This window comes from Eriocheir sinensis, unplaced genomic scaffold, assembly GCF_024679095.1.
Source record: "Eriocheir sinensis breed Jianghai 21 unplaced genomic scaffold, ASM2467909v1 Scaffold220, whole genome shotgun sequence".
In the NCBI taxonomy this organism is placed as follows: Eukaryota; Metazoa; Arthropoda; class Malacostraca; order Decapoda; family Varunidae; genus Eriocheir; species Eriocheir sinensis.
The window spans coordinates 482,501-501,519 of NW_026111522.1; the positions used below are offsets into that span (position 1 = coordinate 482,501).

At 39.1% G+C, this 19,019-nt stretch overlaps 1 protein-coding gene across 1 annotated transcript in view; it reads left to right on the forward strand.

Annotated features, from left to right (window-relative positions):
- The window catches only part of LOC126990896 (vesicle-fusing ATPase 1-like), a 21,460-nt gene extending 5,249 nt beyond the window's left edge, over positions 1–16,211 (forward strand). The window contains 8 exon segments of the mRNA XM_050849536.1: positions 957–1,045; positions 1,709–1,765; positions 1,767–1,839; positions 2,032–2,263; positions 2,392–2,528; positions 3,511–3,697; positions 4,116–5,395; positions 9,793–16,211. Of these exon segments, the coding sequence (XP_050705493.1) occupies positions 957–1,045; positions 1,709–1,765; positions 1,767–1,839; positions 2,032–2,263; positions 2,392–2,528; positions 3,511–3,697; positions 4,116–5,395; positions 9,793–9,963 (2,226 nt within the window). The 3' untranslated portion in view covers positions 9,964–16,211.
- Positions 16,212–19,019: the final 2,808 nt, after the last annotated feature.

The following is a 19,019-nucleotide window of genomic DNA, read 5'->3' on the forward strand; positions in this document are numbered from 1 at the left end:
TTTACATACAGCCGCGCGGTTGCTCGTACCCCCAACCGTTTTCCATCCGTACGGACAACCGACAATTCGCTCCCGGTTGGGCGCACGGGCAACCGCGGTTGGCAGTAGCCCCAACGGTTGGAGCAAAACGCCCTAAGGAATCGCGCGTGACGCCGACGGTAGGTAGACGTGACCCGTATATGTCAAAGCAACGCGAAACTCGGGGCGATAATGCTCGAAAGTCGGGATGGTAAGAATTTAGGATTGAACTCGAGGATCGCGAAACTCGGGAGGGTACTGTGTGTGTGTGTGTGTGTGTGTGTATATATATATATATATATATATATATATATATATATATATATATATATATATATATATATATATATATATATATATATTCAGTGTTTGATATTGATTGTCATCAAGTTGCAATAAGCAATTAACCCGGTAGCAGCGACGGGCCAAATTTGTGGCTTTGCCGTGTAGCAGCGACGAGCCAAATTTGTGCCATGATTTAAACCCCCCAAAATAGATGATACATAATCTGATCACAATTGCTTTGATATATATTATGAAATGGTTTGTGTGAGGGGTGTTTTTTTCTCATTTTTCTCGCTTGGAGGGACCATTAAAAAACATGATCCCCGCTGCTACCGGGTTAAGCACCTGCAGCTTACCTGTAGAGTCCCATGTAAGACATTTAAAGATTAGTGGCTTATAAATGATGCTTGCAGATCAACAACTTTGCAGAAAAATAGTAGTAATACTTTGCCACATTAAAATTGAAAAGAAAGGCATCCCCCTTCAGCATTAACTGACCACCCGTCAAGCAAGCCGGGACTGGTTGTTATGAGTAGATGCTGGGATAGGACAAATCTTATTGGTGTTTTCTGAGTATATTAGCCATGGTAATGTGGACAGAGTATATAGTTTGCTTATGTATTAGGGAATTAATTCATAAATTCTCTCTTCAGATGATGAGGGTTGCCAAGTGTCCCAACGAGGAACTCTCCTTCACCAATTGCGTGATAGTCAACGAGAATGATTTCCCTCTCAAAGTCAAGTAAGTTGATCAATCATCACCTTTATTTGATGGTCAGTCATAATTTATTTAAAAATAAGACACTGTTTAGGTTTTTCTAGAGTATGTTTCAATCATGCTCTTGCATATAATTAATTTTATTTGAGATAAACTGACTTAACCCAATTCAACCTGAGGTTGAGTTGAAAACTCGACCCAGCTCAACCCTGAACCTAGTATATATTATAGTAAACTTAACCTGAGGTCAAGTTGATAAAACCAACCCTATACATACCCTGAGATCGAATTGAAAACTTGTCCCAGCTCAATCTGGGACTTTATTTACATGTATTAGCTGAGCAACTGCATGTATTTAAATGATCCACTTTTTACTACCGTTTGAAGTTTTCATTTAGCAATTTTATTTATATATTAATATGTATGCTGTATATAAATATTAAATGTCTAACATAGTAAATATGTCTTCATTTTTTATTCTGATAACTTTAAATTTAACTTTTCATCCTGAACCATGTATAACCAGTTCCATACCTAAAAACATGTATGTGGAGAGGCTACTATAATATGAACATGTGCAAAAAAGAAAAAAAATTGTGATCTGAATGTTTGATTATACAATAGATTATCAGAATTATTAATTTTCTAAAAAGAATGTAACAGCCATCACTATTTTAATTTCTCTAGGTACATTCAGGTTACAGCTGAGCAAGGGCGGCAGTATATCTACACCATCAGACATGACTGGGGTGAAGCCTGGTCACATGGGAGTCAATGCCATCCAGCGCAAACAGGCAATGCTTTCCCTTGACCAAGAGGTGAGACACAGGAGATTTGCTATTATCAAACTTGTAGTAAAATTATATGATCTCATTAATAGTTTTTACATGAGATACTGTGTAGTTATAAGACATATTACAAATATTGCAAGATAAAAAAAAGTTATGTGTGCTAGTCTGAAGACAAAAATTTCAAACTGCTCAGTATAACATTTTTCAATTGCTTTTCAGATCCGAGTGGAGCCCTACGTACATGACCCACAGAGGCAGCTAATTGGCACAATGGTGATAGAGGCTGACTTCCTGCAAAAAAAGAGCACTACCAATGAGCCTTACAACACAGACCAGATGTCGATGGCCTTCATGGAGCAGTTTGCCAAGAATGGGTTTACTGTTGGCCAGCCTCTTGTATTCAAGTTCCAGGATAAAAAGACACTGTCCCTCACCATCAAAGAAATTGAAGGTATATGTCATTAATGTAAAACGACAGACCACTCTCTGACCATCTCTGTGTGTGTGTGTGTGTGTGTGTGTGTGTGTGTGTGTTACAGGTCTTTTATTCAATATGGTTTTTTTTTTTTTCTTTTGTAGCTGCAGATCCAGAGGCAGTTGCATCAGGAAAGAAAAGGGAACCCCGCAAGATAGACTTTGGAGTGTTGCAGCCCAATTCTTCACTTATTTTCGAAAAGAGTGAAGGCTCCTTTTTGATTCTTACTGGCAAAGCAAAGGTATAATGTTCTTGGAGTAGAAGCATGTTTTGTTTTGTTTTTCTTTAATGTGTGTTCAACACTAGATGTCATTTTTTCACGTAAATAGAATGTATACCATCCATCCATTTGTTCTTCTCTAAGGAAATTGTTCAAATTATTATAGTATTCAACTTGATAAGTATGTACTAAAACAAAGGTAGATGGGGAAATAGACACTGGTTTCCATATATCAAGACTGTATATGAGAGAGACAGTTGGACAAAATATATTTCAGATTGTGTATACCCTCTAAGTTCAAAGAATTATGTCAGTTTTCTTAACACTGAACTAATGTTTAAAAAATTACATTTTGAAAGGGTAAAAATTTATAGATATCTATACTATGTTGTCACTTCAGCATTGTTGTTATTATTATCATTATTTTTATTATTATTATTATTATTATTATTATTATTATTATTATTATTATTATTATTATTATTATTATTATTATTATTAATATTACTATCATCATTATAATTTAATTACTTCATAAAAAGGTGTAGACAAATTCCTCTTGTTTTAAAAGACCATTGCATTGACCCAGTCTTTTGAATACATATTAAATATATTTTGTGTTATTCTTATGAAATGAGAATGAAATTTACTTATTAGTCCTACAATTAGGTCAGGGCACACATTTAGAACAGTGCAATCTTTTTCTAGTTTAAATACCTATAATTATTTATCATTTATGTATGTTGAATTAGAGCAGTCGAAATGTCATCTATACTTCTATCAAATGAGCAAATTTTTAATTAATAAGATTTAAATATAAATCATCATTCATGCTGTCAACATCATAGTTATCTCAATTAAAATGTGAAATAATAATTCTTCAAAAAAGGGAGAGGACAAATATACAATAAAATCTTATTACAATAAATAAAATACGTGTACTCTTCTAGTATATATGTCGCCTTCATATGCCTTGTAAGTAATTACAAACTTCTATTTTCAGGCCCGCTCATCTCACACCAGCCTGTTTTCAGCTGACTGGGACTTTCAGAAGATGGGTATTGGTGGTCTAGATGAACAATTTATTCAGATCCTGAGAAGAGCCTTTGCTTCCAGAGTCTTCCCACCAGAAGTGACAGAACAGTTGGGAGTAAAGCATGTTAAAGGTCTTCTGTTGTATGGACCTCCAGGTATGGTTTACTATGCGTGTTATTATACTTGGCATATTTGTGCAATAAAGTCCAGTAAAGCAAAAAGCATGATGTTAAAGAAGTCAGGTATGGGTAGGAATATTTGCAAGAAACTAGTCGCTTTTATTTTTCTCTTTTTATCTTACTGTGTTGGTAAATAGTAATTTATCACATTACCACACAGAACATGTGAAGTGGATTACCTCCCACTACTACTCAGTAAAAGCATGGATAAATCTGTAGGTAGATATTTTGAATGAATATTTAGATTATTCATTCATGTATTTACTAAATTACCATTTTAAAACATGCCTTGAAACTTTACAAAGTATACCAATGTGAAAGAGTGGTTATTATAAACTTTAGTTAAGCATTCAGGTACTTATTGCAGAATGTTTTCAAATGTTCAATTTTCCAGGTACCGGCAAAACCTTGATGGCCCGCCAAATAGGGAAGATGCTCAATGCTCGAGAGCCAAAAATCGTCAATGGCCCAGAAATCCTAGACAAGTATGTGGGAGAGTCTGAGGCCAATGTGCGCCGCCTTTTTGCTGAGGCTGAGGAAGAGGAAAAGAGGATGGGACCAAACTCTGGGCTTCACATCATCATCTTTGATGAGATTGATGCCATCTGCAAACAGAGAGGTTCTGTTGCTGGCAGCACTGGTGTCAACGATACTGTTGTCAACCAACTGCTGTCCAAGATTGATGGTGTGGAGCAACTCAACAATATTCTGGTTATTGGCATGACCAACAGAAAGGACATGATGGATGAAGCTCTATTGAGGCCGGGCAGATTGGAAATTCAAGTAGAAATTGGACTTCCTGATGAACAGGGTCGTTTTGACATCCTGAAGATTAAAACAGCAAAGATGGAGGAGCACAATAAGCTGGACCGTGATGTTGATCTTGCAGAGGTTGCATCTTTGACAAAGAACTTCTCAGGAGCAGAACTTGAGGGCCTGGTTAAGGCTGCCTCATCCTCAGCCCTGAAGCGCTACATTCATCTTGGAAATAAAATTGAAGTTGATCCAAATGCCATTGACAAGCTAAAAATTACAAGATCAGACTTTATATATTCTCTTGAAAATGATGTGAAGCCTTCTTTAGGCACCAGTGATGAAGCTTTGTCAAAGTTTATTGAACGAGGAATTATTAATTGGGGAGCAACCAGAGAACTAGTGGAGAAGGGGTTGATGTTTGTCAAACAGGCAAGGTCTCCTGAAACTAGCAATCGCCTTTGCCTTTTGCTTGAAGGAGCACCAACTGCAGGTACATCTGCAATGGCAGCCTATTTATGCAAAAACTCTGACTTCCCTTTCATCAAAGTACTTAATTCTCGAGACATGGTTGGTTTTATGGAGTCTTCCAAGTGTTTTAAAATTAGTAAAATATTTGATGATGCATATCGCTCTGAATTGAGCTGCATCTTTATGAACGACCTTGAACACTTGATGGGGTATTCACCAATTGGTCCCCGATACCAGTCCCTTGTTTTGGATGCCATGTACTCTCTTCTGTCGGCTTCCCCTCCTCCTGGTCGCAAGCTCCTTGTCATTTGCACTTCTAAACGCCGCTCAGTGCTAGAAGAGCTGGGTCTCCTCTCCGCCTTCACAGCTGTCATCAGGGTTCCATACATTGCACATGTGGAGGATGTCAGACTGGTCCTGGAAGAGTCGCAAGCAATGAGCCCAGAGGAGGTATGTGTTTACATGTTTGTTTCTATTTTATGATTTAATGTGAATGGGTTAGGTGATGAAGAAAAGAGGAGAGGGATGATTGAAAATTTTGTGAATGGTAGAGTGGATGTATTGGGAGTGAGTGAAATGCATATTAGAGGAACAGGTATGAGTGATGGTAGAGAGGGTATATGGGAGGGTGTGCCTTGGGGGGTTGTATGGAGGGGATGGATGAGAAGTATAGAGGCAGGTGTAAGGAAGGATGTGCTATTGTGATGTCTGAAAGAGTGTGGAATGGTGTGACTGATTATGGTTGGAAGGGATCAAGAATTGTGTGGGTGAAAGGAATAGTAGGTTTAGTAAAGTATGCATGGGTGTGTATTTATGCACCAGTAAATGTGAAAAGTTAAAAAGGACTGAGGGAAAGGGAAACTTTTTGGGAGGAAGTGAATGCATGTCTGAAGAGTTTTGAGAAAGAAAGGAAACTTATTATGATGGGAGATATGAATATTAAAGTGGATGATGAATGTGTGATGAATGTGGTGGGAAAATGAGGGATACCGGGAAAGAATGTAAATGGAGAGTGGCTGGTGGACGTCTGTGCTGAGAAGGGGCTGTTCCTAGCGAACACCTTCTTTCAGCACAAGAATATCCACTGATGCACATGGAGGGGGTTGGGGGGGGGGGGTAGGTTATGAGCAGAAAGGATTGATTGATTATGTGGCAGTAGATGGAAGACTTAGAAAAGATATTTGTGACGCGAAGGTAGTAAGGGGAATGTTCGATGGCTCTGACCATCTTGCAGTGCTGGCAAAATTAAAGTTGAAGGAAAAGTGGGTGTTTGAAAAGAAAGGTGAAGTAAAAAAGGTAATATTGAAGATAGAAAAGTTACAAGAAAATGAAATAAAAGATGAGTATAAATGTGAAATGGCAGAGGCCTTAAGTGAAAAATGGGAGTGTAAAAGATGGTACAGATATTGAAAAAGTTTTTGGAACATTTCAAGAAGTAATGTTAATGACAACAACAAAAGTGTTAGGGATGAAAGTGGTGAGGGATGGAAAAAGAAAAGGCAATCTATGGTGGACAGAAGAGATAAGAAGGATAGTAAAAGAGAAAAGGGAACTTTTTAAGAAAACTCAAGAAAGAAATATGGCTGAGCAAGTAAAAAGGGAGAGGAAAAAGAAATATAGAGAATGCAAAATGAAATTAAAACAAATAATAAAAGAAAGTAAGGAGAGAGTTGATGAAAACTTTGGGAAAAGATTAAGTGAAAAAAATAAAGGGAACAGAAAATCATATTGGAAAGAAGTAAAAAATGAAAATAATGCAGAAAATATCTCCCCAAGTAAAATAAATGAAGTTATGGATGAGAATGGAAAGATGTTGAAAGACGGGGAAATGTGATGTTAAAAAAACTTAATGAATTTTGAGGATGGACGTCCAGCAGCTGTAACGCCAACAGTTTTGGGTGAAGGTAGAGGAGGAGTATATAAAGAAGGAAGTATAGCTTATGAAGAAGTAAATCAAGCAATAAAAAGATTAAAAAAATGGAAAGACAGCAGGAATTGATGGAATCACAGCAGAAATGTTGAAGTGTGGAGGAGATGTAGTTACTAAATGGATGGTCAACTTGACAAGATATGTGAAGTGGCATGGGATGGTGGGGTGCCAGCAGACTAGGCAAAAGCCATCATTGTCCCAGTTTACAAGTGGAAGGGCAGGAGAGGGGAGGGTGGGAGCTATACCCGGAAAGGTATATAGAAAAGTCATAATAGAGAGGGTGCAAAGACTTACAGAAGAGAAAATCAGTGAAGAACAAAGAGGCTTCAGGAAGGAAAGGGGATGTGTGGATCAGATATTTGCCTTCAGGATGGTAGTAGAAAAAATATTAGCAAAAGGAAAAAAACTATACGCTACTTTCATTTATTTAGAAAAGGCTTATGACAGAGTTGACTGGATGGCATTGTGGGATGTTTTAAAGATATATGGTGTGGGAGGAAAACTGCTTAATGCAATAAAATCTTCTATGAGGATGCATTTGCATGTGTCAAAATTAGTAGAGAAACAAGTGAACATTTTGAGATAAAAGTGGGCTTAAGGCAGGAGTGTGTCATGTCACCATGGTTGTTCAATATTTATATTTATGGTGTTATGGGAAAAATGAAGGGCAAAGTTGGGGAAGTTGGAGTAAAAATGTATGGTGAGGGAAGGAAGTGGGTGCTGAATTCAATCTTACTTGCTGATGACACAGTGCTCATTGCAGAAAATGAAAGTGACTTACAAAATTTGGTCAGTGTTTTTGATAGTGTACGTAAAAGGAGAAAGCTGAAAGTAAATGTCAACAAAAGTAAAGTGATGGTTTGTGAGCGGAGTAGAAGTAAGATCGTGGATTTTGTATGCCCATATAGAGTGGGAATTGAATGTGAAAAAGACTGCAAAATAATTTTTAATGGCTACGAGGAAAACATTGCTCGGGGATTATTTCTAGATGGTATAAGAACATTTTTAACCCAGTTTTGCAAAATGCTATATTTTGACCAAAACACCCCCCCCAGGTGTTGCGTACCCCCTTAAAGCGGCTATTACTCGGGAACAATATTGGTGGAGCAGGGTGCTGCCTGACAGGGCTCTTTGGCGATCGTGGGGTGGACATGGGTGGATAAGTCTGGGGGTATTTCTGCTGTGCAGCGTCCCAGTCAGCTGACGCTTTCTGTGGTATATGTTGGAAAGAACGGATATCCGTGGATGACTAATTGCACACCGGTATTTATTTATCGTATGTAAGTATTTTCAAGCAACGGACTTTTTCAAGCAACGGACCACCCTTCCCCCCTTTTAATCCGTTAAATCGAGGGCCGAGTGTAATGTACAAGTAATGACGCTAGTCATGTCACACTCATACATGGAGATGAAATTCAGATCTCACATAAAAATAATGTTTCGTAGGCTACTTACTGTACATAAAAACATGATGTAATGCTGAAAACACAAAGTTCACACACCAAAGCATAAATGCAATCGGATATGAGCGCATGGACATTATCTCTACAACTTTACAACGCGGACTGAGACTAGGGTTGCCAACTTTCCACCCTTTCCTTAAAATATGGAACACCATTTGTTTCGTATTTGGCTGTCTGAATGGTTAAGCAGATAAACTGTAGTGAGTGCATTTTGGGGTGAACCACAAAACCAGTCCATAAAATTATGTTTGTCAAGGGTCGTCCTGAAATACATACGTATAAAATATGCGTCGTAACATCCCTCTCCCCTTCCTCCTGCCTTCACCAGCAGCGGGCAGCAGCTGTCAGTCATGGCAGGCTAGGGAAATTTTGTGGTTGCCACTCGTTTCTTAAGATATGGATTCGTTCTGTATTGGAGAATGGGATGTTGCCGTTCCTTATTTATTTATTTATTTTTTAGCTTAAGGTGGCAGTCCTAACTGAGACTACATGTATTCCTATTGTTTTCCGCTTTGAGCATTCTCATCTTGCAGCGAACAAAGGGAACCCACGCTCATGTCTTCGACTTGTTCAAAGAGGCACGCCAGTCCTCGTCGAAAGAGCAACTTAGTCAGCCGATAGAGTCGGTCTATCAGCATCCTCCCCTCCCCTTCATGAGCCCTCACCCGGCAAGGGTCTGTGGTCCCTCCTCGGAGGGACGTATGGGCTTGACCTTGAAAGCCTCCATATAGCCCGTGTCCCCACCCATGAGGTGGCGATTAAAAAAAAAAAAAAAAAAAAAAAAAAAGAGTATCATGTCAGCATTAAAAAAATTGGATTTTGGAGGTTTTCGGATTTTGGAATTTTAGATAAAGGCTTCTCAACATGTATTTACATTTATATTATTATATTATATTATATATATTATTTATCATTGCTACTTGTTAGTAAAATTACTATTATTCTGTATAAAATAACGTAAAATGATTTTTATGTTAATATTTTGGAGGATATGAGATGCATTAATGGGATTTACATTAATTTAAATGGGGAAATTTGTTTTGGTTTACAAGTTTTTTTGTTTGCGAGCAAAATTCTAGAACGAATTAAACACGTAAAACCAAAGTATGACTGTAACTACATTTAGATACCAACAGTGCTGATTCAAAGAGGCAGCAGAGAGCAAGAGATAGTAGGCTATGTCATGGCAAACAGAATTTGCCACAGGTTAGATCTAGTTAATAACAGTCCAATGAGTGGCACAGAGACTATCACCCAAGCAATGATGCCAAGTCTGTGAATCCATCCCTTAAGGATTATCCCCACCAGCTCTTGTGACACTGACTATAGTATATAAACCCTTATGCATTGCATGTTTTGCCAGAGACAATGAAGATTGCAAGCTTATAATTTCTATATACAATGTGTTCATATTCTTAACTGAAATAGAAAGACTAAGCAGATTTTTGTTTCAGATTGATGCTGTCATGAAACACATTCGTCATGGAAAAGTCTTTGTTGGAGTTAAAAAGTTGCTGGGTCTCCTAGACAGTATGCGTGTCATGAAAGGAGTTGATTGCCGCAAGAGAGTAGCTGCATTTGTCAACTTGTTAGAAGATGAGGGAGTATACACACAAGAACTATAATTAGAAAGATGAAGCAATTTGAGCTGACCCATGGCCATATAAGTGGAACAAGATATCTTGTGATAAGAAGAAAGTATACATGGTGAGTACCAGTATGATTATTTTCTCATTGTTGAATATGAATTTTCAATTACGTATATAATAAACAGTGAATAAACTGAGATAAACTGGGTACCATGCTACCATCATGTATAAGCAGTTCTTGTGAGTTACATGAAAATTGATTTGACAAGTTCTGAAATCAAGGTGCAGTAGTAATGCATGGGAAAATTGGTCGTCTAATTGTTTGGCTTGGCTTTAGTACTAAATATAGAACATGATGCAGATATGTCAGCTGATTTTTTTTCTCCACATTGAGGTAAATATACAAAATTATAGTTCCCTCCACTGTGGTGTCTTAGTTACTCACTTGCTTTGGCATAATAAATGAGCAAAATATAATGTACATAAGATGTCAGACATATCCTTAATCATTCATAGTGAGCTTCTTCCTCTTCTTTAAGATTTACCCCTTTAATAAGGGGACAGGGCCTTTGCACATAGGCGGCCCTGTGCTGCTGCTATGGATTCCTTTACTTTGTAAGTACAAGTAGCTTGAGTTTATCATCTGCTGCTGATTTTTATTTACCCAGCTGTGGAGAAGGTAATGGTAGCCATATAAAATAATAGATGAAATCTAGATATTACTAATAATTCTAGCTTCCATATTAATCATTCAAATACATCTGTACCCATATGTATGTATATCAATATAGATTTACTACATTGGAAAATTGGTGTGGTATTTAAAATTATCATCACTCATAATATCACTGAAATTAATAATAATCACAAAACCTCTTTATATAACCATCATATGTATGAGAGTAAGATACCAGTATCAATAACAATATCAAAAAGGATTAGGTTGTGGAATTTGAAGGATGGGGAATCAAGGAATGAGTTTGAAAAATGGTTTGGTGAAAAGATTGATTCAACTGAATGCTCCCAGAAATAATTGAAGGGTAATATATTGTAAGATGGAAAAGAAGTATATGGATAAATACCAGGCAAGATTTACATAAATTTACATAGAAAATCAGACCACACAACCCATGGTCCAGACTAGGTGCTCTGTCCTTAAACCTAAGTGATTCTACACTAATCAGATGGCTCTGAAACGTTGCACTTCAACTCTAGCTAATATTAAGTTCAAGGAAGTGATGGTCGAGTTTGTTTTTAAAGGCGTCAATCGTGTTACACTGGACCACTGAAGGTGGGAGCTTATTCCATTCTCGCACTACAACATTGGTGAAGAAAAATTTGGTGCAATCTGAATTTACTTGTTTACATTTGAATTTTATGCCATTCTTCCTCGTTCGCAAAGTGTCATCGATCATAAACAATTCTGATCTGTCTACATTCGTGAAACCATTAAGTATTTTAAAACATTTGATCAGTGTTCCTCGGAGGCGACGTTTCTCAAGAGAGAACATGTTAAGGGTGGAAAGCCTTTCTTCGTAGGATTTGTTGCGCAAGGAAGGGATCATTTTTGTTGCCCAATGCTGAACACCTAATTTAGCAATGTCCTTTGCATGGTGGGGAGACTGAAACTGTACTGCATATTTCAAGTGGGGTCTGACTATACTATTGTAGAGTGGAAGTATTACATATTTATTCTTGAATAAAAAGTTTCTTTTAATGAAGCCCAACATTCTGTTCGCTTTATTTGCTGCATCGATGCATTGCTGTGAGAATTTGAGGTTTGACGCGATTTTGACCCCCAGGTTCTTAACGCATTGAATGCTTTTGAGTTTAATGCCGCGCATTTCATAATCAAACTTCTTATTTCTTGTTCCAACTTTGAATTGTCTTTCCTGGAATGTCTTATTCCTTGATAAGGGAACAATTGACAAAAAAAATGAAATGATCATATGTATATATGCAAGAAATTTGGTCGAAATAAATCATGGAGTCGGCCCATTACCGTGTAGAACTCATGAAATTATTCTATAAATGCACAGGCACATATCTCTGTACCAAAGCACTGGTACAAAACTTAGTAATTTATTTCCTTACTGCAATCCTAGTTTTAAATTAGGAATAATATCGCATCACAATTTAGTGATAGTAAATTGATGTAAAGGTAAAGGTAAAGTTAGGGGGATATGCTATAGCTGTGCATGCCTCATGATGTGTAAGGTAAATAATATTGATGTAGATGACCACAAAATGTATGTGCTCCAACCCCTAAAATCCAGAGTGCTCAGTTCCAAAATCATGGAACATGAGAATTTTACTTCCATACATAAAATGGATTCACTTTACCTCTGGAATTCCAGAATGCTGATGTTCCAGAATCATAGAATTCATTGCTAAACATTAGAAGAATAACTGATACTGTATGAAGAACTGAATGCATTCTGTGGTTGCAGTAGCCTTGCCTATTGAAAAATAATACCAATAATGTTGCATGACAATGAAAGTAAAGTTATAGAAGTCTGAGGTACCTTGTGGACCAATGATGATGCTTGTTCTTGATCTTATTTTTGTTAATAACTTGTGTATTCAGATAATGGTATTGTTATAACCCCTGATCTGGACCAAGAACATGCAGCATTGATGCACGAGTCATATAAATAACATTATACTGATTGTTTTATTTCAGTGCTGTCTCTATTTTTGATTAAGTGTGTGAAGGGAGTAGGTGTTCTCATCTGTATCCCTCATTTCACCAAGTGTTTTGTAGAGTATCATATAATATCATGTTGGCATCTCAGTAGTATTAAGAATAATGATAGGCATATTGTTTCTATGCAGGATTATAAATGAATATTGTAGCAAACTTATCAGACAGATGTTCAAACACAAAGTATAGGAGTGTTATTTATATTGCAGTGTATTTGAAATACCGGTATTATTTTATAAAATGCAAATTTGAGTTAAAGTGTTAAATATTCTGAAGTCTGTGTAGAATTAAATAAAGACAATAATCTCTGATTTGAACAGAGCATTGGATGAAAGGGATGTGTGAAGCAACAAAGTATCTGAAAATGAAACATTTTAGCATAAACTAAACCCATAATATATGTTTGAGCTAATTCTGTGTTATCATGACAACAAATGAGAAATTTATAATTCCCACTTCTGTAATTTCTTGAATTAATTTCAGAAGGATTATATCACTTGCCTTTATTTCTTTATTGTAATTGATAATATAGCACTATTTTGCAGAAGACTCATGGGAATAACATTATGATTATAAGTGTTTTGGATGTCTTTGTTTGCACTGGTTTGTAAAGCACAGGTAATTACATGGCAGACTTCATTATTAATTTCTTAGTCATATCATTACCATATTCAGTAAAAGTTTGTTAATCCATTTTGCAGCGAACCAGCCTCATGCTGCATTATCAGATATGCTGGACTATTGGGTGGTAGTACATGTATGAACAATAAGTTGGTACGATTTATTTATTTATCTATTTATTGTGATTATTATTTTTCCTTCAGTCTGGTCCCCCTTGTATTGATGAGTCTTAGTGATAAGGAAAGGAAAGAGGAGGAATGTTATGTTTTCCACCATCTGTGGAGCAGATACCACCTGGTTTGCCACCACTCTTGTTGATAGATGGATCTTAGTAAAAAGGAAGGCCAGAGAGAGAAGGATAGAAGGAAGCTGGAATGAAATTGAGGATGTGATAGAAAACAATCCACAGGTGATGTGTGGACAACACAGCTGGCAATGGGACTGGAGTATGAAATGGGAGATGGAGTTCAATGTGAAGAAATGTCATGTAATGGAAATGGGAAAGAGTGAAGGAAGACCAAAATGGACATATAGAATGGGAGATGGAGAAATACCTGATATTAAAAAAAGTTCAAGAAGAAAGAGACCTGGGAGTGACAATTCAGGATAATCAACAGCCTGAGAGTCATGTTAATAGGATATTCGATGGTACTTATAGAATGGTAAGAAATATAGGATTAACATTCCACTATATACATGGATAAGGATATGATGATAAAGATAATAACCACTATGATTAGACCAAAATTGGAATATGCAGAAACGGTGTGGTCTCCCCATAAGAAGAAACCCCCCAAAAAATAGAAAGAATACAATGGATGGCAACAAAAATGGTTCCAGAACTGGAGGGATTGTCATATGAAGAAAGGTCAAAGGAAATGGACCTACCAACACTGGAACAAAGAAGAGAAAGGGGAGACCTGATACAAATTTATAAACTATTGATTAAAATGGAGGAAGTAGACAATGAGCTGTTACTACTAGGAGAAGGAAGAAACGTCAGCAACACATGAGGGCACAGTAAAAAGTTGAGGAAAGGAAGATGCTTGAGAGACATAAAGAAATATAGCTTCCCGCAAAGAAACATAGAGGTTTGGAACAGACTAAGTGAGGATGTTGTATCGGCAAAGAGTGTGCACAACATTAAGGAAAAGCTGGACAAGTACAGATATGGAGACGGGACCACACGAGCGTAAGCCCAGGCCCTGTAAAACTACAACTAGGTAAACTAGGTAAAGACATGCTCAGGCTACCCAGACTTGGCCGTGATAGGCACTCCCTCTTTTTTTTGTATGGAAGGTGTAAAAGTTTGTGCAGCATCTTTAGAAATGCAAAAGAATGTCTTATTCTGAGGAAATAATCTTCAATAATTTTCATATTTGTTATGGCAAGCTGAATTGAACGTTCAAAGAAAGTGTTAAATATTCTATTTGTTAAATTAGTTAGTTAAGTATTAAATTTGTTTTTTTGTTTTTTTGTTTTTGTCACTATTTAGAAGTTTAATAATGTATGTATTTTCTTACTAGGAGAAAGCTGCAGGAAACTAACTCTTATTTATATCAATTATCCTATAAAAAATTGGTTTTGTTATGTAGTACATGACCTGCCTGATGGGAAAGTCTCAAACTCACTCTGTGAGGGGGGTACCTCTTTGGCCGACTGGTTAAGGAGTGACTTTCCCATCTCGCTGGTCGCAGATTCGATCCCCGGTGCCGGTAAAACAATTTCCTGGTCTGGATTAATTTCTTAAGTGCACACTTTGTGGTTGTGTGGAGATATAGCGAAGTGGATTCCATTTCACTTAAACTCATAGTTTCCAAGAACCAAGATTTACTCTACGTTGTATCTGTCATCATATTTACCATTACCTTTACTTTCATTACTGCTGTAGTCACAATGCATGAAGCTTTGTGAAGAAGCAATTAGAAATCTAAAACCAAGAGTTTTATTTGCATTCTCATATTGAGTTTTAGGGTCAATGAATTTGCTGGAAACTGAATGTGATCTGGAATTTTAACTGCTGAAAGGGAAGTGAGCTTATAGCCTGAATTGACTTATATGCTGGAGTTTATTGCAATATAATGTACATGCTAGAGGTGTTTATGTATTCTTCCTATAGAAAATATATATCTAGACCATAAATACTATCATCTTCAACAAATCTGTGGAGAATTGTGGTGTTGTTTAGTCTTGTTAAAAATATATTTAAAGGAAGTTAAACAGTGCTCTTGAGAAGTCCTGCTTGTTGATTCCATTAAATTTTACTATAGCCCAGCTTAAAGAAAGGAGTAGATATATAAATTTTAATGCCATTGTATGAGCATTATCCTACAGTGTCTGTCATAAACTAATGTGACTAGTTTATTGATTTAGCTGATAATAGCAATATGAATTAAGAACTTAAAGAATGAAACGTATGTTTGCAAGTAAATCAAGTATTCAAATTTCTTTGTGAACTGAATCTAAGAAGTGTCCCAATTTGATTTTGATTTTCTAAATTGCGTCTTGGTCTGTCCATGAAATAAATTAAAAATTTACAGCAAATGTGGTTTTGTGTGTGGAGGAGGGGTTAGTGGGGGGGTGACATGTTTTTTGTAGTATTATATTATATATATATCACTTATAGTTTGATTGTAGAGATCTGGGGTACATACCAATGAAAGAAATTCTGGGGTAGGCTGAAATACAGCAGCCAGTAGCCTGACTTGACCTTTGGGATGTGTCATGAGTAACATGTGCTGTGGTCTTGAAGTTACTCATGACTGTTCACATTTTGTTCACTATTATATGTATTTATATTTTATGGTAATTTATTGTTGAATGTTACCATACAATGTTTTTATCTGAAGTGTCTGTAAAAGTATACTGCAAGCTGTTACTTGATCATTGTTGAAATGACAACCAGTTATTTAAAGTCTTCAAGGACTTTTGTTAGACTGTAATAAATGTGTGAATTACATTTGATTACTTATTTATAGTGTCCCAAGTTACTAAAATGGATTATTCTATATGAAAATTTCTTGAATGATCAGAAAGTATAGGTGACTTGCCTTATTTTGAATTAAAGTATTTTTTCTTTTAAATTATTGCAGCTTGAGTTACCAGTGATCCCTGCACCCATGATGAAAGATCAAGACATTAAACTTGAGAGAACTTGAGAAGTCTTGTTTGTTGCTGTAGGAGGGGAGAAGGCATGCATGCAGTAACCCAACTCATGCAGCAGGAAGTATCAAAATTGATGTAGAAAACAGAGTAGCAATGGATAGACTGAAAGGCAAAACACAATTACATTATATGAGTTAAAGGGCAAAGCAGTTTTGGAATTTACTATATTTTATAGAAATGCTGATTAAGTGTGGCCCTCACCTCCCACCCCCCTGAAAAAAGAAGGCGAAAGGGTGGAAGAGTATCTATCAAGGTATGCTTCAGGGAGAGGGACAAGAACCGAAGAAAAGGAAACAGGCTGTCCAGATTAGTTGAAGCTGATTCACCATACATTGAAAACCCTCTTACTAGCATGTGAGTCGGCTGTGCCTCACGCGCCTCCTCGCCTTGAGGTTCCCATGAGGCCCAAGGTTCACAAATGCCGCCTTGCCTGCTCCAGTCGGCTTGTCCCTCAGCAGGAGCATATGCCTCTTCACTCTCTGGAAAGGACCTCGGAGAGCGCTCACAGAGTCCTGCTTCAGTCAGCACTGGCAGTGTTGACTCTGCCAATTCTGATGGTTGTCTGCTACAAGCTGCCATCGTACCCCATGCCCAGAAGAACCTGCGCTCAGAAGTGGCTGCTCCATCACCTGCTGCAGATGTGGACCCCGTTACTTCTGACCCCGGGGAGGAGCGGGGGGGGGGGGTCAGGACACCGTAATGGAGACGTCGGAGGTTGTGGGTGCTCCTGTTCACACTCAGGCTTCGTTGGAGACGCCATGCCGCTTGTTGTGGCCACTTACAACACAACAACAGTCAACTGCTTCCAAGCATCACTGGTTCATGTCTCTCCTCCAACAACACCCTGAGGCCTCCCCGCTGTTCAAAGAAGGTAGGAACGTCCCCTACATTACGTTGGATGATGGGCCTGTGTTTGATATGCTGGTCATGGAAGATTTTCAAGGGGAGGTCCTGGTCTGCTGGAGGCAGTCCCGAGGGCAGTTATTGTCTTTGATGTGCCTACTTATGTGTCTGTTACCTGCTTGGCTACACCTCCTGGTTTTCTGTTTGTGAAGAGACCATTTGTGGGGCAGACAGCGGGCCCACAACTCCTTGGCTCGGTAGAGGGCGACCTCCCTTACACACCTGAGCCGAACCTGTGTCAACGCTGTAGTTGGTGGGGCCATAAGAAGTGGAAGTGTAGGTCATTGCCTCAGTGTAGGTACTGTGCTGGCCGCCACCATTCGGAAGAGTGTAGAAAACAGATCCAGGAAGGTGTCAAGTTTCCAGCGCGTTGCTGTAACTGTGGTGGCCCACATAATGCTTCCTCCACTGCGTGTCCCAAAAAACCTGCACCCTTCTTCAGTACCCATCAGCATGTCACTCCTACTTATCACCCTGCACTGCCTCCTGCCTACAATGCCTGGGAACGTCCCTCACTTGGCTCTGGACCTCACCACCCCTCTCCGGGCGCTGGCCGTGAGTCCTCTCCTGCCCCTGGCACTTACCGTGAGTCTTCTCCCGCCCCTACTGGCCCCGCTGGGTGACAGTCAGCCTCTGCTCCTGCTCCTGATCCTTCTGCTAGTCTCCTGCTCATCCTCCAGAAGGATATGGCCAACATCTCGGCTGTACTGATTCAAGTTGTGAAGTGCCTCACTGCTGTGGAAGCTCAGCTTGCTACTCCTGCACCTTGTCATCCTCCTGGCACGAGTCCTGCGGCTGCTGATGGCGGGTCCCGTCCTCTGCCTCTCCAGTCAGCCAGCGGCCCCCAGTCCCCTGCTCATCATGCCTTGCAGACTGCCCCACCTTCCTCTGGACCCCCCCACCTCTCCCCTGGCTCTGGCCGTGAGTCCTCACCTGCCCCTGCAGTCCCCGCTGGGGGCCAGGTAGACTCGAGCTCTGCTCCTGTTGCTGCCTCACCTGCTTGCCTCCTGCTTCCCCCTCCTGGCATGGCTATGTGACTGTTGATGGCAGGCCCTGTTCTCTACGAGTAGCTACATCCAGCTCCAGCTGCGGTTCCCAGGCTGTGGAGACTGCCGGACATGCCTCTCCGTCTGCGGACCTCGCCAGTTGTGTGTAATGACACGACTTGCCTGATGGGCGAGCCTCCCATAACCCACTTAGCCAGTGGGGTACCTCTTTGGCCGACTGGTTAAGGAGTGGCTCTCCCGTCTCACTGGTCGCGGGTTCGATCCCCGGCGCCGGCAAACCTTTCCTTGTCTGGATTAATTTCTCGTTTGTTTCGTTACACGCGGTGGTCGTGTTGGAGTGTAGAAAAGAGAAAAAATTCAGGCATTTCACTGGTGGCAAAAGCGGTGGGCATCCTCTCCTGTGGTTCTGTTGTGTCACCCCGAGAGGGTAACAGGTAGAGTGATGGCCCATGCTCTCTGAAGTTCATGGAAAACGGGAACTCAACACACAGAAATTAATCTAAATTGGAATGGGGAGCCGTGTAATGACACGACTTGCCTGATGGGCGAGCCTCCCATAACCCACTTAGCCAGCAGGGTACCTCTTTGGCTGACTGGTAAAGGAGTAGCTCTCCCGTTATGCTGGTTGCGGGTTCGATCCCCGGCACCAGCAAACCTTTCCTTGTCTGGATTAATTCCTCGTGTGTTTCGTT